Source organism: Heterodontus francisci, chromosome 4 (genome assembly GCF_036365525.1).
Source record: "Heterodontus francisci isolate sHetFra1 chromosome 4, sHetFra1.hap1, whole genome shotgun sequence".
NCBI lineage: Eukaryota > Metazoa > Chordata > Chondrichthyes > Heterodontiformes > Heterodontidae > Heterodontus > Heterodontus francisci.
Window position 1 is genome coordinate 50,405,617 of NC_090374.1, and position 18,816 is coordinate 50,424,432.

Consider the following 18,816-nt stretch of genomic DNA (forward strand, 5'->3'; position numbering starts at 1 on the left):
CCTGATGATGCCAATTAATTTAGCTACCCATATCCTGCCGACCTCCCAGACAGAGAAAACTCTGCATCATTGCCGGCTTCTGACACAGCCGAGGGCCTGTACAACGCCAGGAAAGTTGTAACGCTGAGGAAAAATGGCCCTTAATTGGGGCCTTACGTGGCTTCATTGCCTGCCTCCGTGGAATGGAGGTGCCTTTTCCCGTGACAGCCCACCCCTGGGAAAGTCATTCAAGGCGCGACAGTGTTGGGAATCCGTCTTAACGAGGCCCCCCACCCGCCTCCAAACCCAACTCCACAGGATCAGGAAAATTCAGCCCAATATTTCTAAGCCAAGCCTGTGACTTGCTTGCATGTTGAAGTCAGCTACATTGAACGAGTTGAGGGGATTTTACATTTAAAACAGTATTTCAATGTACTGCGATTTTCTAACGCTGGCGGTTTTCATGTACATTTACTACCATGCAGTAAAAGGCATTCTTGGATCAGTTGCCTTTCCTTAAAGGTTTGGATCCTTTGTAAAGATCAGCTGAGAGCTGGTGTGAGTTCCCCTGAGGCCTGTTAAGGGCAGCAGTGTTGGAATTTCCTAGGATAACCCACTCCCGGACGTGTTCCCTTGTTGTGAGTGAGCTGGACAGGTGAATGATCTGCTCATGGACCCCCCCCCTCCCCCCACCCCTAACCCCCAGCAGAATTTTGTTGGGTTGGAATCCTGGCAGAACCAAGTTCCACCCCAAATTCCTGGCCCTTTCCAGGCAGAAATCTTTTCTACACTGCCAAACTAGAAACCTTGGAGCTCAGATCTTCATCATTTAAAAGTGCTGTGTGTGCAAGACTGCAGCCTTTACCGTTTTTCATTATGAGATTAGTTTACACTCAACATGAGTTGCACAAATCATTGGTGAAATGTTCTTTTCTGGTATATTATATCATGAATCTTTGAGCAGAAAGATATCTTTTTAAGTTGTTTTACTTACTCCATGCAGTTCAGTCTTAATTCGAACAAGCCATCTCATATACCAAGTGCCCGTGTCCGTCTGTATCTCTATCAATTCATCAATCAGTTTTGGAGTCTTGATTCGATTGACCTGTGAAAACAAGAGCTTTAAATAAAACACGATTCACTAGAATATGTAGTTTCTGAAGTAAATACATTTTCAAACTTTCTTTCCCTATTTATCAGAAGGTAAATGTGTCAGTGATAATCAGACTTACTTTGATCATAGCAACTTCAGTTCATTGATCTACATCTGATTATAAACTGTATGCTGAACATTGCATCCACGCAACTTTCCCCTCCATTGATACCTGTTAATTCACTGGATGTAATTTCATTATAATGGTGCAAAAGTTGCTGGATTGGGGCATCTCAGGCCATGCCCCTTGTGTTAGATTTCTTCCCTCACCCTTGAACTCAAAATTATTTTGTGCCATATAAAGCTGATAAACTGAGAGCATCTGGGACCTTGGTGAATGATGGGACTATCAGTCTTATTTCCTTAACCAATGAGATTTAAGGATAGAGAACGAAACAGAGGAACAACAGAGAATGAAATAAACTGATATCGAGTCAAATCAGGTGCAGAATGAGAAACAAAGAGAGGGAAAGGAAGATTTGATTAATAGAGAAACAAGAAAGCATGGAAAAGTAAGAAAAAAAATTAAATTAAAAATGTGAGTGGTATTGCAGGAACATAAATCTCATACTTAAGAGTCCTGTTATAAAATTTCAGACCAAACTCTGTGGTGAGTTTAATTTGTTTTAACAGGGCAAATAGAGCAACTTCATGAAATTCATGGAGAACTTGATGGCGAGCTCCTGTTTTCATGAGGCCAACAATGTGGCAATTTATTATTCCTCGCTACGAACTGCCGGGTTATTTACAAACCAATAGCATTGTGTGCATTAAACATGCTGTTATTTTGCCAGCAAATTCTAGCTCATTTTTGATGGGCTCTCACTGTGATTTGCAACAATGCCAGGAAGCCTACCTCAGGGGTCTGGAATTTGACTTCCTCAGGTCTCAGGACCTGTAGTTGGGACCTCAGGTTTCCACCTCTGGTGGGACATATTTCACAGAATCATAGAAAGTTTAAGTCACAGAAAGAGGCCACTTGGCCCATCGTGTCTGTGCTGACTGAAAAACAATCCACCCATTCTAATCCCACCTTCCAGCATTTGGTCCTGCAGATTACGGCATTTGAGGTGCATATCCAGACTCCTTTTGAATGAGTTTAGGGTTTCTGCCTCAACTACCCTGTCAGGCAGTGAGTTCCAGACCTGCACCACCCTCTGGGTGAATTTGTGGAGGAGTTATGACATGACCTCCTGCTTCCAAAAGCCCCACCCCCATACTCACAGTGCATGGCCTTCCCATATCAACTGGAAAGCAAAAAGGCTTTTTATTAACCAATTGGATGATTCTTGACAGTCAGTCAAACTATGTTCAAATATTTTTTTTTAAAAAGCACAATTTTTTTAATGCGCATATAATTTTTCTCCAGGATTGTCCACTGCAGTGCCCTGGAGATTAGTCTTTAATTCTTGGAGACTGCAGGGCAATCCAGGAGGGTTAGCAATCCTTTTGGGACCAGCTAGCTCTTGCATAACTGAAGGGGAGGGATAATTGTAAGTAAATTTTAAATTTCCAGGGTACAATTGTTTCTGATCAATTAGATTCCCTTGAAATCACAGTGACCATCCTCCTCTCCTCAGATACTTTAGAGCTCCCAAAAAAATCTGACAGGGCATCTCGAATTTCCTCTTTCACTTGATTTGAGAGTTGTAAAAGACACCTAGGACAGGAAACTTGTAGGCTTTCACCTACACCTCACGCATCCCAAGATGAATTTTATCTAAATCATGCTACCTTTCTAATAAATATAGAAAATAACCACCAAAAATACTGCAGCAAAATTGAAAATAAACTGCTAGCAGTTCCTTTTTAAGTGTCGCTGTTCTTTTCTCAGTATAACAGTTTTGAATGAGTCTCAACATTTGTTATAAGTTGATGTTCTCCCTGGAAAATACAGTCTGCTCCAGAGCAAAGTCATGCTTTTTCCCGGGAGCAAATGGACAGCTTCTGTTTAGTACCAATGGCAATGGACGTTTTGGCCTCCTCTTCCTAAATGTGGTCCCAGAAACTGGATGCAGGGAACAATCCCTGTGCCCAAATGAGTAGGCTTCAGGCCCAGCTGATATCCGGCCTCGGGCCTCATTTTCAAAAATTCATTCATGGGATGTGGGCGACGCTGGCCAGGCCAGCATTTATTGCCCATCCCTAATTGCCCTTGAGAAGGTGGTGGTGAGCTGCCTTCTTGAACCGCTGCAGTCCATTTGGGGTAGGTATACCCACAGTGCTGTTAGGAAGGGAGTTCCAGGATTTTGACCCAGCGACAGTGAAGGAACGGTGATATAGTTCCAAGTCAGGATGGTGAGTGACTTGGAGGGGAACTTGCAGGTGGTGGCGTTCCCATGTATTTGCTGCCCTTGTCCTTCTAGTTGGTAGAGGTCGCGGGTTTGGAAGGTGCTGTCTAAGGAGCCTTGGTGCATTGGTACACACTGCTGCCACTGTGCATCGGTGGTGGAGGGAGTGAATGTTTTTTCTGGATAGGGTGCCAATCAAGCGGGCTGCTTTGTCCTGGATGGTGTCGAGCTTCTTGAGTGTTGTTGGAGCTGCACCCATCCAGGCAAGTGGAGAGTATTCCATCACACTCCTGACTTGTGTCTTGTAGATGGTGGACAGGCTTTGGGGAGTCAGGAGGTGAGTTACTCGCCTCAGGATTCCTAGCCTCTGACCTGCTCTTGTAGCCACGGTTTTTATATGGCTACTCCAGTTCAGTTTCTGGTCAATGGTAACCCCTAGGATGTTGATAGTGGGGGATTCAGCGATGGTAATGCTGTTGAATGTCAAGGGGAGATGGTTAGATTCTCTCTTGTTGGAGATGGTCATTGCCTGGCACTTGTGTGGCGTGAATGTTACTTGCCACTTATCAGCCCAAGCCTAGATATTGTCCAGGTCTTGCTGCATTTCTACACGGACTGCATCAGTATCTGAGGAGTCACGAATGGTGCTGAACATTGTGCAATCATCCGCGAGCATTCCCACTTCTGACCTTATGATTGAAGGAAGGTCATTGATGAAGCAGCTGAAGATGGTTGGGCCAAGGACGCTACCCTGAGGAACTCCTGCAGTGATGTCCTGGAGCTCAGATGATTGACCTCCAACAACCACAACCATCTTCCTTTGTGCTAGGTATGACTCCAGCCAGCGGAGCGTTTTCCCCCTGATTCCCATTGACTTCAGTTTTGTTAGGGCTCCTTGATGCCATATTCGGTCAAATGTTGCCTTGATGTCAAGGGCAGTCACTCTCACTTCACCTCTTGAGTTCAGCTCTTTTGTCCATGTTTGAACCATGTCTGTAATGAGATCAGGAGCTGAGTGGCCCTGGCGGAACCCAAACTGAGCGTCACTGAGCAGGTTATTGCTAAGCAAGTGCTGCTTGATGGCACTGTTGATGACACCTTCCATCACTTTACTAATGATAGAGAGTAGGCTGATGGGGCAGTAATTGGCCGGGTTGGATTTGTCCTGCTTTTTGTGTACAGGACATACCTGGACAATTTTCCACATTGCAGGGTAGATGCCAGTGTTGTAGCTGGACTGAAACAGCTTGGCGAGGGGCATAGCAAGTTCTGGAGCACAGGTCTTCAGTACTATTGCCGGAATATTGTCAGGGCCCATAACTTTTGCAGTGTCCAGTGCTTTCAGTCGTTTCTTGATATCACGCGGAGTGAATCTAATTGGCTGAAGTCTGGTATCTGTGATGCTGGGGACTTCAGGAGAAGGCCGAGATGGAACATCAACTCGGCACTTCTGGCTGAAGATTGTTGCAAATGCTTCAGCCTTATCTTTCGCACTGATGTGCTGGGCTCCCCCATCATTGAGGATGGGGATATTTGTGGAGCCACCTCCTCCAGTTAGTTGTTCAATTGTCCACCACCATTCATGGCTGGATGTGGCAGGACTGCAGAGCTTAGATCTGATCCGTTGGTTATGGGGTCGCTTAGCTCTGTCTATCGCATGCTGCTTTCACAGTTTGGCACGCAGATAGTCCTGTGTTGTAGCTTCACCAGGTTGACACCTAATTTTGAGGTATGCCTGGTGCTGCTCCTGGCATGCCCTCCTGCACTCTTCATTGAACCAGGGTTGGTCTCCTGGCTTGATGGTAATGGTAGAGTGGGGGATATGCCGGGCCATGAGGTTACAGATTGTGGTTGAGTACAATTCTGCTGCTGCTGATGGCCCACAGCGCCTCATGGATGCCCAGTTTTGCATTGTTAGATCTGTTTGAAATCTATCCCATTTAGCACGGTGATAGTGCCACACAACACAATGGGCGGTATCCTCAATGTGAAGGTGGGACTTCGTCTCCACAAGGACTGTGCGGTGGTCACTCCTACCAATACAGTCATGGACAGAAGCATCTGCAGCAGGCAGATTGGTGAGGACGAGGTCAAGTATGTTTTTCCCTCGTGTTGGTTCCCACACCACCTGCTGCAGACCCAGTCTAGCAGCTATGTCCTTTAGGACTCAGCCAGCTCGGTCAGTAGTGGTGCTACCGAGCCACTCTTGGTGATGGACATTGAAGTCACCCACCCAGAGTACATTTTGTGCCATTGCCACCCTCAGTGCTTCTTCCAAGTGGTGTTCAACATGGTGTAGTACTGAGTCATCAGCTGAGGGAGGGTAGTCGGTGGTAATCAGTGGGAGGTTACCTTGCCCATGTTTGACCTGATGCCATGAGACTTCATGGGGTCCGGAGTCGATGTTGAGGACTCCCAGGGCAACTCCCTCCCTACTGTATACCACTGTGCCACCACCTCTGCTGGGTCTGTCCTGCCGGTGGGACAGGACATACCCAGGGATAGTGATTGTAGTGTCTGGGACATTGTCTGTAAGGTATGATTCCGTTAGTATGACTATGTCAGGCTATTGCTTGACTAATCTGTGGGACAGCTCTCCCAACTTTGGCACAAGCCCCCAGATGTTAGTAAGGAGGACTATGCAGGGTTGACAGGGCTGGGTTTGCCGTTGTCGTTTCCGGTGCCTATGTCGATGTCGGGTGTTCCGTCCGGTTTCATTCCTTTTTATTAACTTCGTAGCGGTTAGGTACAACTGAGTGGCTTGCTAGGCCATTTCAGAGGGCATGTAAGAGTTAACTACATTGCTGTGGGTCACATGTAGGCCAGACCAGGTAAGGACAGCAGATTTCTTTCCCTAAAGGACATTAGTGAACCAGATGGGTTTTTACAACAATCGACAATGGTTTCATGGCCATCATTAGACATGAAACCGACGAGCTGCAGACACTTGCCAGGTGTCCCCAGGTCATTCACTGGAGAAGTGGATTTCAATTATGTGACACTACGTTGCTAACAGTTGATGATATGAATGCTGCATCGCCAGAGGTGATGCCGTTCAGATGAGTTGCTAAAGCAATGCCAAATCCGTCCCTTCAACATTTGAATTTCCTTCTTTGGGCTTTTATGTACTTCTGTTATTTTCCTCTAAACAAGTGAAAGAATATTCATAGAATCCTGGAGTCAAAGAAACTTACAGCACAGGAGGAGGCTGCTCAGCCTATCGTGCCTGTGCTGGCTCTTGAAACAGCAATCATGCTTGGTCCCATATCCCTGCATTTTTGCCAATAACCTTGTAAGTTCCTCATCTTCAAGTACCTGTCCAACTCTCTTTTAAAACTATTCACGGAAACAGCTTCCATCACCTTTTCAGATAGAGTCCCAGATCCCAACAGCTCTCTGAGTGCAAGAAATTTCCACATCTTTTGCCAATATTTTAAATCTATGACCTCTGGTTATTGACCCACTTGCTAGAGGGAATAGCCTTTCACAATCTACTCTTTCAAAACCCCCACATCAACTTGAAAACCTCTATAATGTCACCTCTTAATATTCTCTTTTCAAAGGAGAACAGTCCTAACTTTTCCAACCTCTATTCATAACTGAAATCCCTCATCCTGGTGACATCCTAGTAAACGTCTTCTAAGGGCTTTACATTTTCCTGAAGTGTGGTGCCCAGAATTGCCCACAATACTCCAGCTGAGGTCTAACCAGTGATTTATAAATTTCTCGCATTATCATTTTGTTTTATATTCTTGTCTCTATTTATAAACCCAAGTCACCCATATACTTTCTAACCACCTTATCAACTTGCCCTGCCACCTTTAAGGATTTGGGTAAATGGACACCAAGGTCTCTCTGCTCATCTACACTTTTCCAAATCATGCCATTTATCGTTTACTGTCTTTCTATATTAGTCCTCACAAAGTGCATCACACTTCTCCACATTGAACTCCATCTGCCATGCTTCAACACATTTAATCAGCCTTTCCATTTCATCTATCAACTATCCTCATTTCCAGTTACTACATTGGCAAGTTTTGGATCACCTGCAAACTTTATAATGCTGCTTCCTAGCCCCGTGTATAAGCTGTTTATAAAAACTGAAAAGAATAATGGACCCAAAACAGACCCTTGGTGAACACCACTGAAAACCACTTCCCAGTCTGAAAAACATCCATTCACCAGCACCCTCTGCTTCCTGTCACTGAGCCACTTCTGTATCCGTAACTGCCACTTCCCCTTAATTCCATGGGCTTCCATCTTCTTAACCTCCTCTATGGCACTTTGTTGAATACTTTCCAAAAGTCCATATACATCCAACATATATTGCACTACCTTGATAAACCTTCTCTGTTACCCAAAGATTTCAAATCAAGTTAGTCAGACACAATTTGTCTTTGAGAAATCAATTCTGGTTGTCTTTAATTAACCTATGCCATTCCAAAGGAAAGTTCATTTTGTCCTTGATAATTGTTTCCAATAAGTTTCCCACTGCTGATGTTGGGCTGACTGTCCTATAGTTTCCTGGTTTATCCTTCTGCCCTTTCTTGAATAGTGCTAGAACATTATGAATCCTCTAGTCTTCCCTCACAACTCCTGTATTCAATGAGGATTGAAGGATTGTAACCAATGCTTTTGCTATTTCTATCTGCTTCTTTCAGCAACCTAGGATGCATTCCATCTGGACCAGGTGACTTGCCAACTTTAGGTAATGCTAATCTTTTCAGTACATCTTCTCTATCCATTACTATCCTGTCTGTAACTTCCCTCTCCTCTAGTGTAATCTTCACATCATCCGTTTTCTTTGTGAAGACAGGATGCACCTATTACTTAATTTACAGACTTGCATTACTACTTATTTTCACATGTTATAGACTTATAATCAGGGTTGTTCTTGCATTGACAGCTTTGTGAGCTTGTGTCAAACCTTTCTGAAGTTGTTGATCAGCTTTCGCTAGTTTTCCAGGTTGCCATATATGTACCTTTCAAATATATATACTGTTTAAAATGTCCTTTCTGGGGTGGCAGAATGTCACAGTATGTTGGAATGACATTATTTTACTTTACAAAATGCTGCAATATCCATTACCTCAGCTTTGCATTCGAGGTGAACCAGGTGTTTTCCCACATACGGGGATTTTTGGTGGGGTAGCTATCCTGATCTACTGTCACATATCTGCTATTTACCATCTTGTAGAGTGGTATCTGCCTGCTGGGACCAGAGAACTCCTTCACTACAGTATGGACTAAACTGCAGGAAGACCTGGAATAAAGAGTTTTTAAAAAAATCCACTCTTGCTATTGTATTGTCCTACATTTCAGTCTCTCAAGACTCCAATTCACCAAACCAAGCTCATCTTTTATCCTTAAACTCTTCAACATTGACACTTACAGTGAACACTTTCTCGGGCTGTCCCCGTGCTCTCATATTGGTGTCATGGATTTGCTTCAGAATCATCCAGGCCTCATCATGTTTGCCCACCTATAAAAACAGAGAAATCAAGTACATGCATTATAACTATTTTAGAAATACCAGTCTTCTAATTATACTGATTACACTCATGAGTCCTTTGTTGATCAGGTCCCACAGTATTTTTTTATTCATTCGTGGAATGTGGGCATCACTGGCAAGGCCAGCATTTGTTGTCCATCATTAATTACCCTTGGGAAGGTGGTGGTGAGCTGCCTTCTTGAACCATTGCAGTCCATGTGGTGTAGCTACACCCAAAGTGCTGTTAGGGAGGGTGTTCCAGGATTTTGACCCAGCACCAGTGAAGGAATGGCAATATAGTTGCCTAAGTCAGGATGGTGTGTGGCTTAGAGGGGAACTTGAAGATGGTGGTGTTCCCATGCACCTGCTGTCCTTGTTTCTCTAGGTGGCAAAGGTTGCGGGTTTGGAAAGTGCAGTCGAGAGAGTCTTGGTGAGTTGCTGCAATGCATCTTGTAGATGGTACACACTGCTGCCACTGTGCACCAGTGGTGAAGGGAGCAAATGTTGAAGGTGGTGAATAGCGTGACAATCAAGCGGGCTACTTTGTCCTGGATGGTGTTGAGCTTCTTGAGTGTTGGAGCTGCACCCATTCAGGCAAGTAGAGAGTATTCCATCACATTCCTGACTTGTGCCTTTTCGATGGTGGACAGGGTTTGGAGAGTCAAGAGGTGAGTTACTCATCGCAGAATTCCCAGCCTCTGACCTGCTCTTGTCACCACAATATTTATATCGTTGGTCCAGTTAAGTTTATGGTAAATGGTATCCCCCAGGATGTTGATGCTGTGGGATTCAGCGATGGTAATGTCATTGAATGTCTAAGGGCAGATGGTTAGCTTCCCTCTTGTTTGTGACGGTCATTGCCTGGCACTTGTGTAGTGCGAATGTTACTTGTCCCTTAACACCCCAAGCCTGAACGCTGCCCAGGTCTTCTTGCATGTGGACACCGACTCCTTCAGTATGTGAGAAGTCATGAATGGTGCTGAACACTGTGCAATCATCAGCGAACACTCACTTCTGGCCTTACATTGGAGGGAAGATTATTGATGAAGCAGCTGAAAATGGTTGGGCCTAGGACACTACCCTGAGGAACTCCTGCAGCTATGTCCTGGAGCTGGGATGGTTGGCCTCCAACAACTGTCTTCCTTTGTGCTAGGTATGACTCCAACCAGTGGAGAGTTTTCCCCCAATTCCCATTGACTTCAATTTTGCCGGGGCTCCTTGATGCCATACTCGGTCAAATGCTACCTTGATATCAAGGGCAATCACCCTTATCTCACCACTGGAATTCAGCTCGTTTGTCCCTGTTTGAATTGAGGCTGTAATAAGGTCTAGAACTGAGAGGAGTAAATTATTAAGATTGTAAGATTGTGGGAGTTTTATGTAAGAAAGAATCAATTTTGGCCAATTTATTAAGGAAAAAAAGGACTTGCATTTACATAATACTTTTCACATTCTAAGTATGTCCCAAAGTGCTTCACAGCCAATGAATTACTGCTGAAGTGGACTGCATTGCCTACACAAGCTGCATAGATCTGGAAGGACTCAGGCTGACTTCCTTTTCTCTATTGAGTTAGCTCAGTTCAGCCAGGATATAACGGGCCTTGGTGTCCTCAGCTTGGAGGAAGAGATAAATCAACCAGAAATTCCTAGTCCTGGTTGTGTACTCCTGTTTCAGCTCATCTGCTGCTGAAACACTCATTCATGCCTTTGTTACCTCCGGACTTGAGTATTCCAATGCACTCCTGGTCGGTCTCCCACATTCTACCCTCCATAAACTTGACCTCATCCAAATCTCTGCTGCCCATGTCCTTACTTGCACCAAGTCTTGTTCACATGTTTCTGGGTAAGATCCTGGAACTCCCTTCCTAACAGCACTGTAGGTGTACCTACGCCACCAGGACTGCAGTGGTTCAAGAAGGCAGCTCACCACCTTCTCAAAGGCAATTAGATGGGCAATAAATGCTGGCCTTGCCAGTGATGCTCACATCCCATGAATGATTGAAAAAAAAAACCCTGTCCTTGCTGACCTCCACTGACTCCTGGTTATGCAATGCCTTGATTTTAAAATTCTCATCCTTGTATTCAAATCCCTCCATGGCTTTGCCCCTCCCTATCTCCGTAATTTCCTCCAGCTCCACTACCTTCCGAGATATCTGCGCTCCTCTAATTCTTTTGCATCCCTAATTTTAATTGCTTCACCACTAGTGGCTGCGCCTTTAGCCGTCAAGACCTTAAGCTTTGGAATTCCCTCCCTAAACCTCTGCACAACTCTAGCTCTCTTTCCTCCTTTAAGACGCTCCTTAAAAGTTACCTCTTTTAAGAAGCATTCTGGTCATCTGCCCTAATAGCTCCTTATATAGCTTGGTCTCAAATTTAGCTTCATAATGTTCCTGTGAAGCACCTTGGGACATTTTATTAGGTTAAAGGTGTTGTATAAATGGAAGTACCATAGAACCATAGAAAAGTTATTAGTTGTTGTTGTGATCCAGTGACTGCCTTGTTGGGAAAGTGCATGTGTTGAATGTTGATAAGTTTGGGCCTAGCTGTTGTTCCCCTCATGATAAAGTATCTTGTTCACTCTCAATATCTGAACTCACACACAAAGACAAGCCACTAAAGGGTTGTGGAACCGTATGCCAATGCCTTCAGGAAAGAAGGGGGAAAAGAAGTGGAAAGTAGAATAAGAGAAAATGGTTACTTTTTCTACCCATAATTGTTCACACAAAAACCATATCACAGATTGCCATTGCATTTAGAGCCCACTCAGGAAATAACGGCCATCGCCTTCTTTCGAAGTACCTTACCTCCAGCAGGAATCTGGGACTTTCAGGCATGAAGGTGAGTGCCACAACAGAGGAAACACAAGGAAGAGCGCAGACAACGACGAACACTCGCCAGCTGTGGAACTGGTATGCAGAACCCATACTGAAACTCCAACCTGGACAGGAAAAGTGTAAATTCTTAGAATTTTAGTTTTACTAATCCATGCAACTTTCAGCACTATCACCCCCTTAATAAGTGAGAACTGTATCCACAAATCCAAGGGTTCACAACTTATTTGACTTGCTTACTTGTCATAATCTAAAGGCATAGTTCAAAACACTGAGCGCTGATAACCCAAGGATTGGTGAAAGCATATGAAGCAACTTCTTTTTAAATGTGTCTGATGGTTGTTCCGTGTGATGTTACTACACATTTACCACCAAATACAGCATTATATTGCTGGTGGCAAAGGAGGTTACTATATATTGTACTTAAACAACTTTGATTGATTGGTACCAGTTTATTAAAAAGTAATTAACACAATTTTATGCAGTAAATCCATACACGTTGACTTAGAAAATCAGCAAAAGCTGATCAATAAATTCAGAAAAACTGACACAGCTCATAAAAAGACTGACATCTGAAGAATGATTGTGATGTATGGAAACAAACAGTTACATAGTTACACAGGCTTTGTAACTTTCGCCCATGCAGCCAATCTTCCATCACTTTTACACCAGGAATAAAGAATTACATGCAAACAAGCATGAGAAATCCAAATGTTGAAGACATTAAATTAGTAATATTACTTCTTGGGAAATCTGGAGATTGCTGCCCTGGTAACTTATGAATTTGTACATTAAAATTATGCATTCTAGTTAACTTGAATCATTTTTGTACTTCACTATAAGTAGGGTTTTCATTTTCAGAAAAAGGAAAAAAAATTGGACCATAATTTAGTTAATTTACCTGAAATGTCACCCTCCTGCATCCAAAACCTCCATCGCCTCTGGTACACAGACTCACTGGACCCTTCCAAATCCCTATCCTTTCACAGAGATATTCTCCACCCTTCTCGGTAAATATTGACACTCTTCTTCCTTTCTCTTCATAGTTAAACCTAGTTAAGGTGTTGCTCTCCCTCCATTCTCCCCTATTCAGATAGTCCTTTCCTTCCTCTGCAGAGCTCATTCTGGACCCCCCACTTGATACTGGCACTCTCTCTCTCCCTACCGCCTCTCAGTTAACATTGGCACACCCTTTTCCTCCTCTGCCCCAAAGCCCTAATTACAACTTTGGTCCCTACTTTACTGATATCCACTTTCCTTCTCTCCTGGCACTTATTCACCTTACACTACCATCCATTATTCCTTCTCCCTTTCCCAATGCCATCTGTCACTCACCCCCTTGCTCTCCACTTCCCCTTAAAATCTATTCTGTTCCTTCCCCACCCTCCACCTTACCATCCATCACCTCACCCACAGCTGAGTCGAGTGGCTAATGCAATGGATGCATCCACTGTGCTCCAACCCCCACCCTAGCACTAATGACCAGGTTTGCTGCCTCTGCATGAAAGTGCCTAACTGCAGTATACAGAAGTGGCAATCCTGATCATTAGCGTAAGCAGTGTACTGAAAGGAGAATGGGGCGTCCAATGCATCAGCCGTCAGATTTGGGAGGAACAGGACTGCAGCACCAAAGGGTGCTGGATTTTGTCTTGAAACAGTGAAATCCTGACCAGGCCCCAAATGACTGTCAGTGTAAAATGCTGAAAATTTGGTATGGATATAGAGCTTATTGTAATGTCTATTTTTGGCAGTAAGATTCTGTGCTGGCACCAAGAGTGGCAACTCCCTATGTTTTCTTGTCTTAAGACAACTGGTTGTTTTCTTCTTCTAAGTTCCCCTTTTTCATTCTTATTTTTCTACTAACTACTGTTTTGTTGGGAATTTAGAATAGAGGGAATGGAAGTTAAGGCAGTTGTATGTTCCTCCTGCAGAATGTGGGAGGTAGGGGTCGCCAAGAGTGTCCCTGCTGACTGCATCTGCGGGAAGTGCACCCAACTCCAGCTCCTCGAGAAGCGCGTTAGGGAACTGGAGCTGGAGCTGGATGAACTTCGGATCATTCGAGAGGCGGAGGGGGTTATTGAGAGGAGTTATGGGGAGGTAGTCACACCTCAGGTAAAAGAAGTAGGTAGATGGGTTACCGTCAGGGGAAGGAGAGGGAACCAGCAGGCAGTGCAGGGATCCCCTGTGGCCGTTTCCCTCAACAACAGGTATACCGTTTTGGATACTGTTGCGGGGGACGACTTACCGGGGTAAGCAATGGGGTACAGGTATCTGGCACAGAGTCTGTCCCTGTTGCTCAGAAGGGAAGGGGGAAGAGGAGCAGAGCATTAGTCATTGGGGACTCCATAGTTAGGGGAACAGATAGGAGGTTCTGTGGGAACGAGAGAGACTCACGGTTGGTGTGTTGCCTCCCAGGTGCCAGGGTTCGTGATGTCTCGGATCGTGTTTTTGGGATCCTTAAGGGGGAGGGGGAGCAGCCCCAAGTCGTGGTCCACATAGGCACCAACGACATAGGTAGGAAGAGAGATGGGGATTTAAGACAGAAATTCAGGGAGCTAGGGTGGAAGCTTAGAGCGAGAACAAACAGAGTTGTTATCTCTGGGTTGTTGCCCGTGCCACGTGATAGCGAAGCGAGGAATAGGGAGAGAGAGGAGTTGAACACGTGGCTGCAGGGATGGTGCAGGAGGGAGGGTTTTGGTTTCCTGGATAATTGGGGCTCTTTCTGGGATAGGTGGGACCTCTACAAACAGGATGGTCTTCACCTGAACCAGAGGGGTACCAATATCCTGGGGGGGAGATTTGCTAGTGCTCTTCGGGGGGGTTTAAACTAATTCAGCAGGGGAATGGGAACCTAAATTGTAGTGCCAGTGTACAGGATGTTGAGAGTAGTGAGGTCAGGGACAAGGTTACAAGGACGCAAGAGGGCACTGGCAAGCAAGAACCTGGTTTAAAGTGTGTCTACTTCAACGCCAGGAGCATCCGGAATAAGCTGGGTGAGCGTGCAGCATGGGTTGGTACCTGGGATCTCGATGTAGTGGCCATTTCGGAGACATGGGTAGAGCAGGGGCAGGAATGGATGTTGCAGGTTCCGGGATTTAGATGTTTCAGTAAGAACAGAGAAGATGGTAAAAGAGGGGGGCGTGTGGCATTGTTAATCAAGGAGAGTATTACAGTGACAGAAAGGACGTTTGAGGACTCGTCTACTGAGGTAGTATGGGCCGAGGTTAGAAACAGGAGAGGTGAGGTCACCCTGTTGGGAGTCTTTTATAGACCTCCAAATAGTTCCAGAGATGTAGAGGAAAGGATAGTGAAGATGATTCTCGACAGGGGCGAGAGTAACAGGGTAGTTGTTATGGGGGACTTTAACTTTCCAAATATCGACTGGAAATACTATAGTTCGAGTACTTTAGATGGGTCAGTTTTTGTCCAGTGTGTGCAGGAGGGTTTTCTGACACAGTATGTAGACAGGCCAACCAGGGGCGAGGCCACATGGGATTTGGTACTGGGTAATGAACCCGGCCAGGTGTTAGATTTAGATGTAGGTGAGCACTTTGGTGATAGTGATCACAATTCGGTTAGGTTTACCTTAGCGATGGGCAGGGACAGGTATATACCGCAGGGCAAAAATTATAGCTGGGGGAAAGGAAATTATGATGCGATTAGGCCATATTTAGGATGCGTAGGATGGGGAAGGAAACTGCAGGGGATGGGAACAATCGAAATGTGGAGCTTATTCAAGGAGCAGCTACTGCGTGTCCTTGATAAGTATGTACTGTCAGGCAGGGAGGATGTTGTCGAGCGAGGGAGCCGTGGTTTACTAAAGAAGTTGAAGCGCTTGTCAAGAGGAAGAAGAAGACTTATGTTAGGATGAGACGTGAAGGCTCAGTTAGGGCGCTTGAGAGTTACAAGCTAGCCAGGAAGGATCTAAAGGGAGAGCTAAGAAGAGCAAGGAGAGGACACGAGAAGTCATTGGCGGATAGGATCAAGGAAAACCCTAAGGCTTTCTATAGGTATATCAGGAATAAAAGAATGACTAGAGTTAGATTAGGGCCAATCAAGGATAGTAGTGGGAAGTTGTGTGTGGAATCAGAGGAGATAGGGGAAGTGTTAAATGAATATTTTGCGTCAGTATTTACAGTAGAGAAAGAAAATGTTGTCGAGGAGAATACTGAGATTCAGGCTACTAGGCTAGATGGGATTGAGGTTCACAAGGAGGAGGTGTTATCAATTTTGGAAAGTGTGAAAATAGATAAGTCCCCTGGGCCAGATGGGATTTATCCTAGGATTCTCTGGGAAGCTAGGGAGGAGATTACAGAGCCTTTGTCCTTGATCTTTATGTTGTCATTGTCGACAGGAATAGTGCCGGAAGACTGGAGGATAGCAAATGTTGTCCCCTTGTTCAAGAAGGGGAGTAGAGACAGCCCTGGTAATTATCGACCTGTGAGCCTTACTTCGGTTGTGGGTAAAATGTTGGAAAAGGTTATAAGAGACAGGATTTATAATCATCTTGAAAAGAATAAGTTCATTAGTGATAGTCAGCACGGTTTTGTGACGGGTAGGTCGTGCTTCACAAACCTTATTGAGTTTTTCGAAAAGGTGACCAAACAGGTGGATGAGGGTAAAGCAGTGGATGTGGTGTATATGGATTTCAGTAAGGCGTTTGATAAGGTTCCCCATGGTAGGCTATTGCAGAAAATACGGAAGTATGGGGTTGAAGGTGATTTAGAGCTTTGGATCAGAAATTGGCTAGCTGAAAGAAGACAGAGGGTGGTGGTTGATGGCAAATGTTCATCCTGGAGTTTAGTTACTAGTGGTGTACCGCAAGGATCTGTTTTGGGGCCACTGCTGTTTGTCATTTTTATAAATGACCTGGAAGAGGGTGTAGAAGGGTGGGTTAGTAAATTTGCGGATGACACGAAGGTCGGTGGAGTTGTGGATAGTGCTGAAGGATGTTGTAGGGTACAGAGGGACATAGATAGGCTGCAGAGCTGGGCTGAGAGATGGCAAATGGAGTTTAATGCGGAAAAGTGTGAGGTGATTCACTTTGGAAGGAGTAACAGGAATGCAGAGTACTGGGCTAATGGGAAGATTCTTGGTAGTGTAGATGAACAGAGAGATCTTGGTGTCCAGGTGCATAAATCCCTGAAGGTTGCTACCCAGGTTAATAGGGCTGTTAAGAAGGCATATGGTGTGTTAGCTTTTATTAGTAGGGGGATCAAGTTTCGGAGCCACGAGGTCATGCTGCAGCTGTACAAAACTCTGGTGAGACCGCACCTGGAGTATTGCGTGCAGTTCTGGTCACCGCATTATAGGAAGGATGTGGAAGCTATGGAAAGGGTGCAGAGGAGATTTACTAGGATGTTGCCTGGTATGGAGGGAAGGTCTTACGAGGAAAGGCTGAGGGACTTGAGGTTGTTTTCGTTGGAGAGAAGGAGGAGGAGAGGTGACTTAATAGAGACATATAAGATAATCAGAGGGTTAGATAGGGTGGATAGTGAGAGCCTTTTTCCTCGGATGGTGATGGCAAACACGAGGGGACATAGCTTTAAGTTGAGGGGTGATAGATATAGGACAGATGTCAGAGGTAGTTTCTTTACTCAGAGAGTAGTAGGGGCGTGGAACGCCCTGCCTGCAGCAGCAGTAGACTCGCCAACTTTAAGGGCATTTAAGTGGTCATTGGATAGACATATGGATGAAAATGGAATAGTGTAGGTCAGATGGTTTCACAGGTCGGCGCAACATCGAGGGCCGAAGGGCCTGTACTGCGCTGTAATGTTCTAAAAAAAACTACTGGTTATGGGTTGTCTTCATCCACTTAAGCTGAAATTTATTTGGTAGTTCCTACCAGCCCCTTCCCCAGCTGGAATTTCCATTCATCACCTTTCAATATGAAGACATTTCTGGCTTCCATCCTACTTCCCACCCACCACTGGTCCTCTCCTGCCCCTTTTCCCTGGAACGGCACTCCAGGTCCCTAAGGAATTTTGGTGCCATGTTACTTATTTTAGTAACACTAAATACTGTTGGAGAGATATCTGTACGTTAGTTTAATATTTTTCTTAAGTTTTAAAATGTTTTGGTTCTCAATATAAAAATCCATATGCTAAACTGCTTACTCAGAGTGTTGGTCTGTCTCAGTGAAACTATGTGAATGGTTGGATAATAATTGTTGTTTTAGCCATGCGCAACTGATTCCTGTACCAAACTACTGAGAGAGTTGCTTGTGTAGTAAACAAAAGAAATGTAATAAAATAGCTGCAGACATACAATGCACACTATGGGCTAAATTTAGTGTGGCCGTTCAGTGTGGAGATGGAGAATCGCGTCGGAAGCGTCCGCCTGGAAATGTGACGTCTTGACACCAGTTCCAGATTTAGTAAGCGGCAGGAAAGCTTCAAGGTGTTATTACCACCCCGACAAAACAGGAATGCAATTTAAATTGCTGAACACTTAGTTTTAATACATTAGCATTCTAATTCATCATGATTCAATGGGGAGCTTGGAATTAAGTGGACGATGGGTGGCTCTCTTATGCCTTCGGATTCCTGGCCATTGGATACTGGCAGCACCGAGGCTAAGCCTCAGTGTCGTGACAGTAGGTAGCCATGACCAGCACTGCATAGGGGAAGAGGGAGGAGCGAAGGCCATTGTCGACCTCAGGGCGGCACAGTGGCGCAGTGGTTAGCACCGCAGCCTCACAGCTCCAGGGACCCGGGTTCGATTCCGGGTACTGCCTGTGTGGAGTTTGCAAGTTCTCCCTATGTCTGCGTGGGTTTTCTCCGGGTGCTCCGGTTTCCTCCCACATGCCAAAGACTTGCAGGTTGATTGGTAAATTGGCCATTATAAATTGTCACTAGTATAGGTAGGTGGTAGGGAAATATAGGGACAGGTGGGGATGTTTGGTAGGAATATGGGATTAGTGTAGGATTAGTATAAATGGGTGGTTGATGTTCGGCACAGACTCGGTGGGCCGAAGGGCCTGTTTCAGTGCTGTATCTCTAATCTAATCTAAATGACCTACAGTGCTGTGTGCTCTACAAGGGGGCTTCTGGTCTCGGGTGGGAGTACTGG

General features: G+C 45.0%; 1 protein-coding gene across 1 annotated transcript in view; it reads right to left on the reverse strand.

Moving 5' to 3' along the window:
* sv2ca (synaptic vesicle glycoprotein 2Ca) overlaps positions 1-18,816 on the reverse strand; it is a 306,023-nt gene that overhangs the window by 30,309 nt on the left and 256,898 nt on the right. Inside the window, exons 6-8 of the mRNA XM_068029499.1 lie at positions 11,719-11,852; positions 8,816-8,905; positions 974-1,084 (exon numbers count right to left, since the gene is read on the reverse strand). Coding sequence (XP_067885600.1) covers positions 974-1,084; positions 8,816-8,905; positions 11,719-11,852 — 335 coding nt within the window. The remainder of the gene's footprint in view (positions 1-973; positions 1,085-8,815; positions 8,906-11,718; positions 11,853-18,816) is intronic.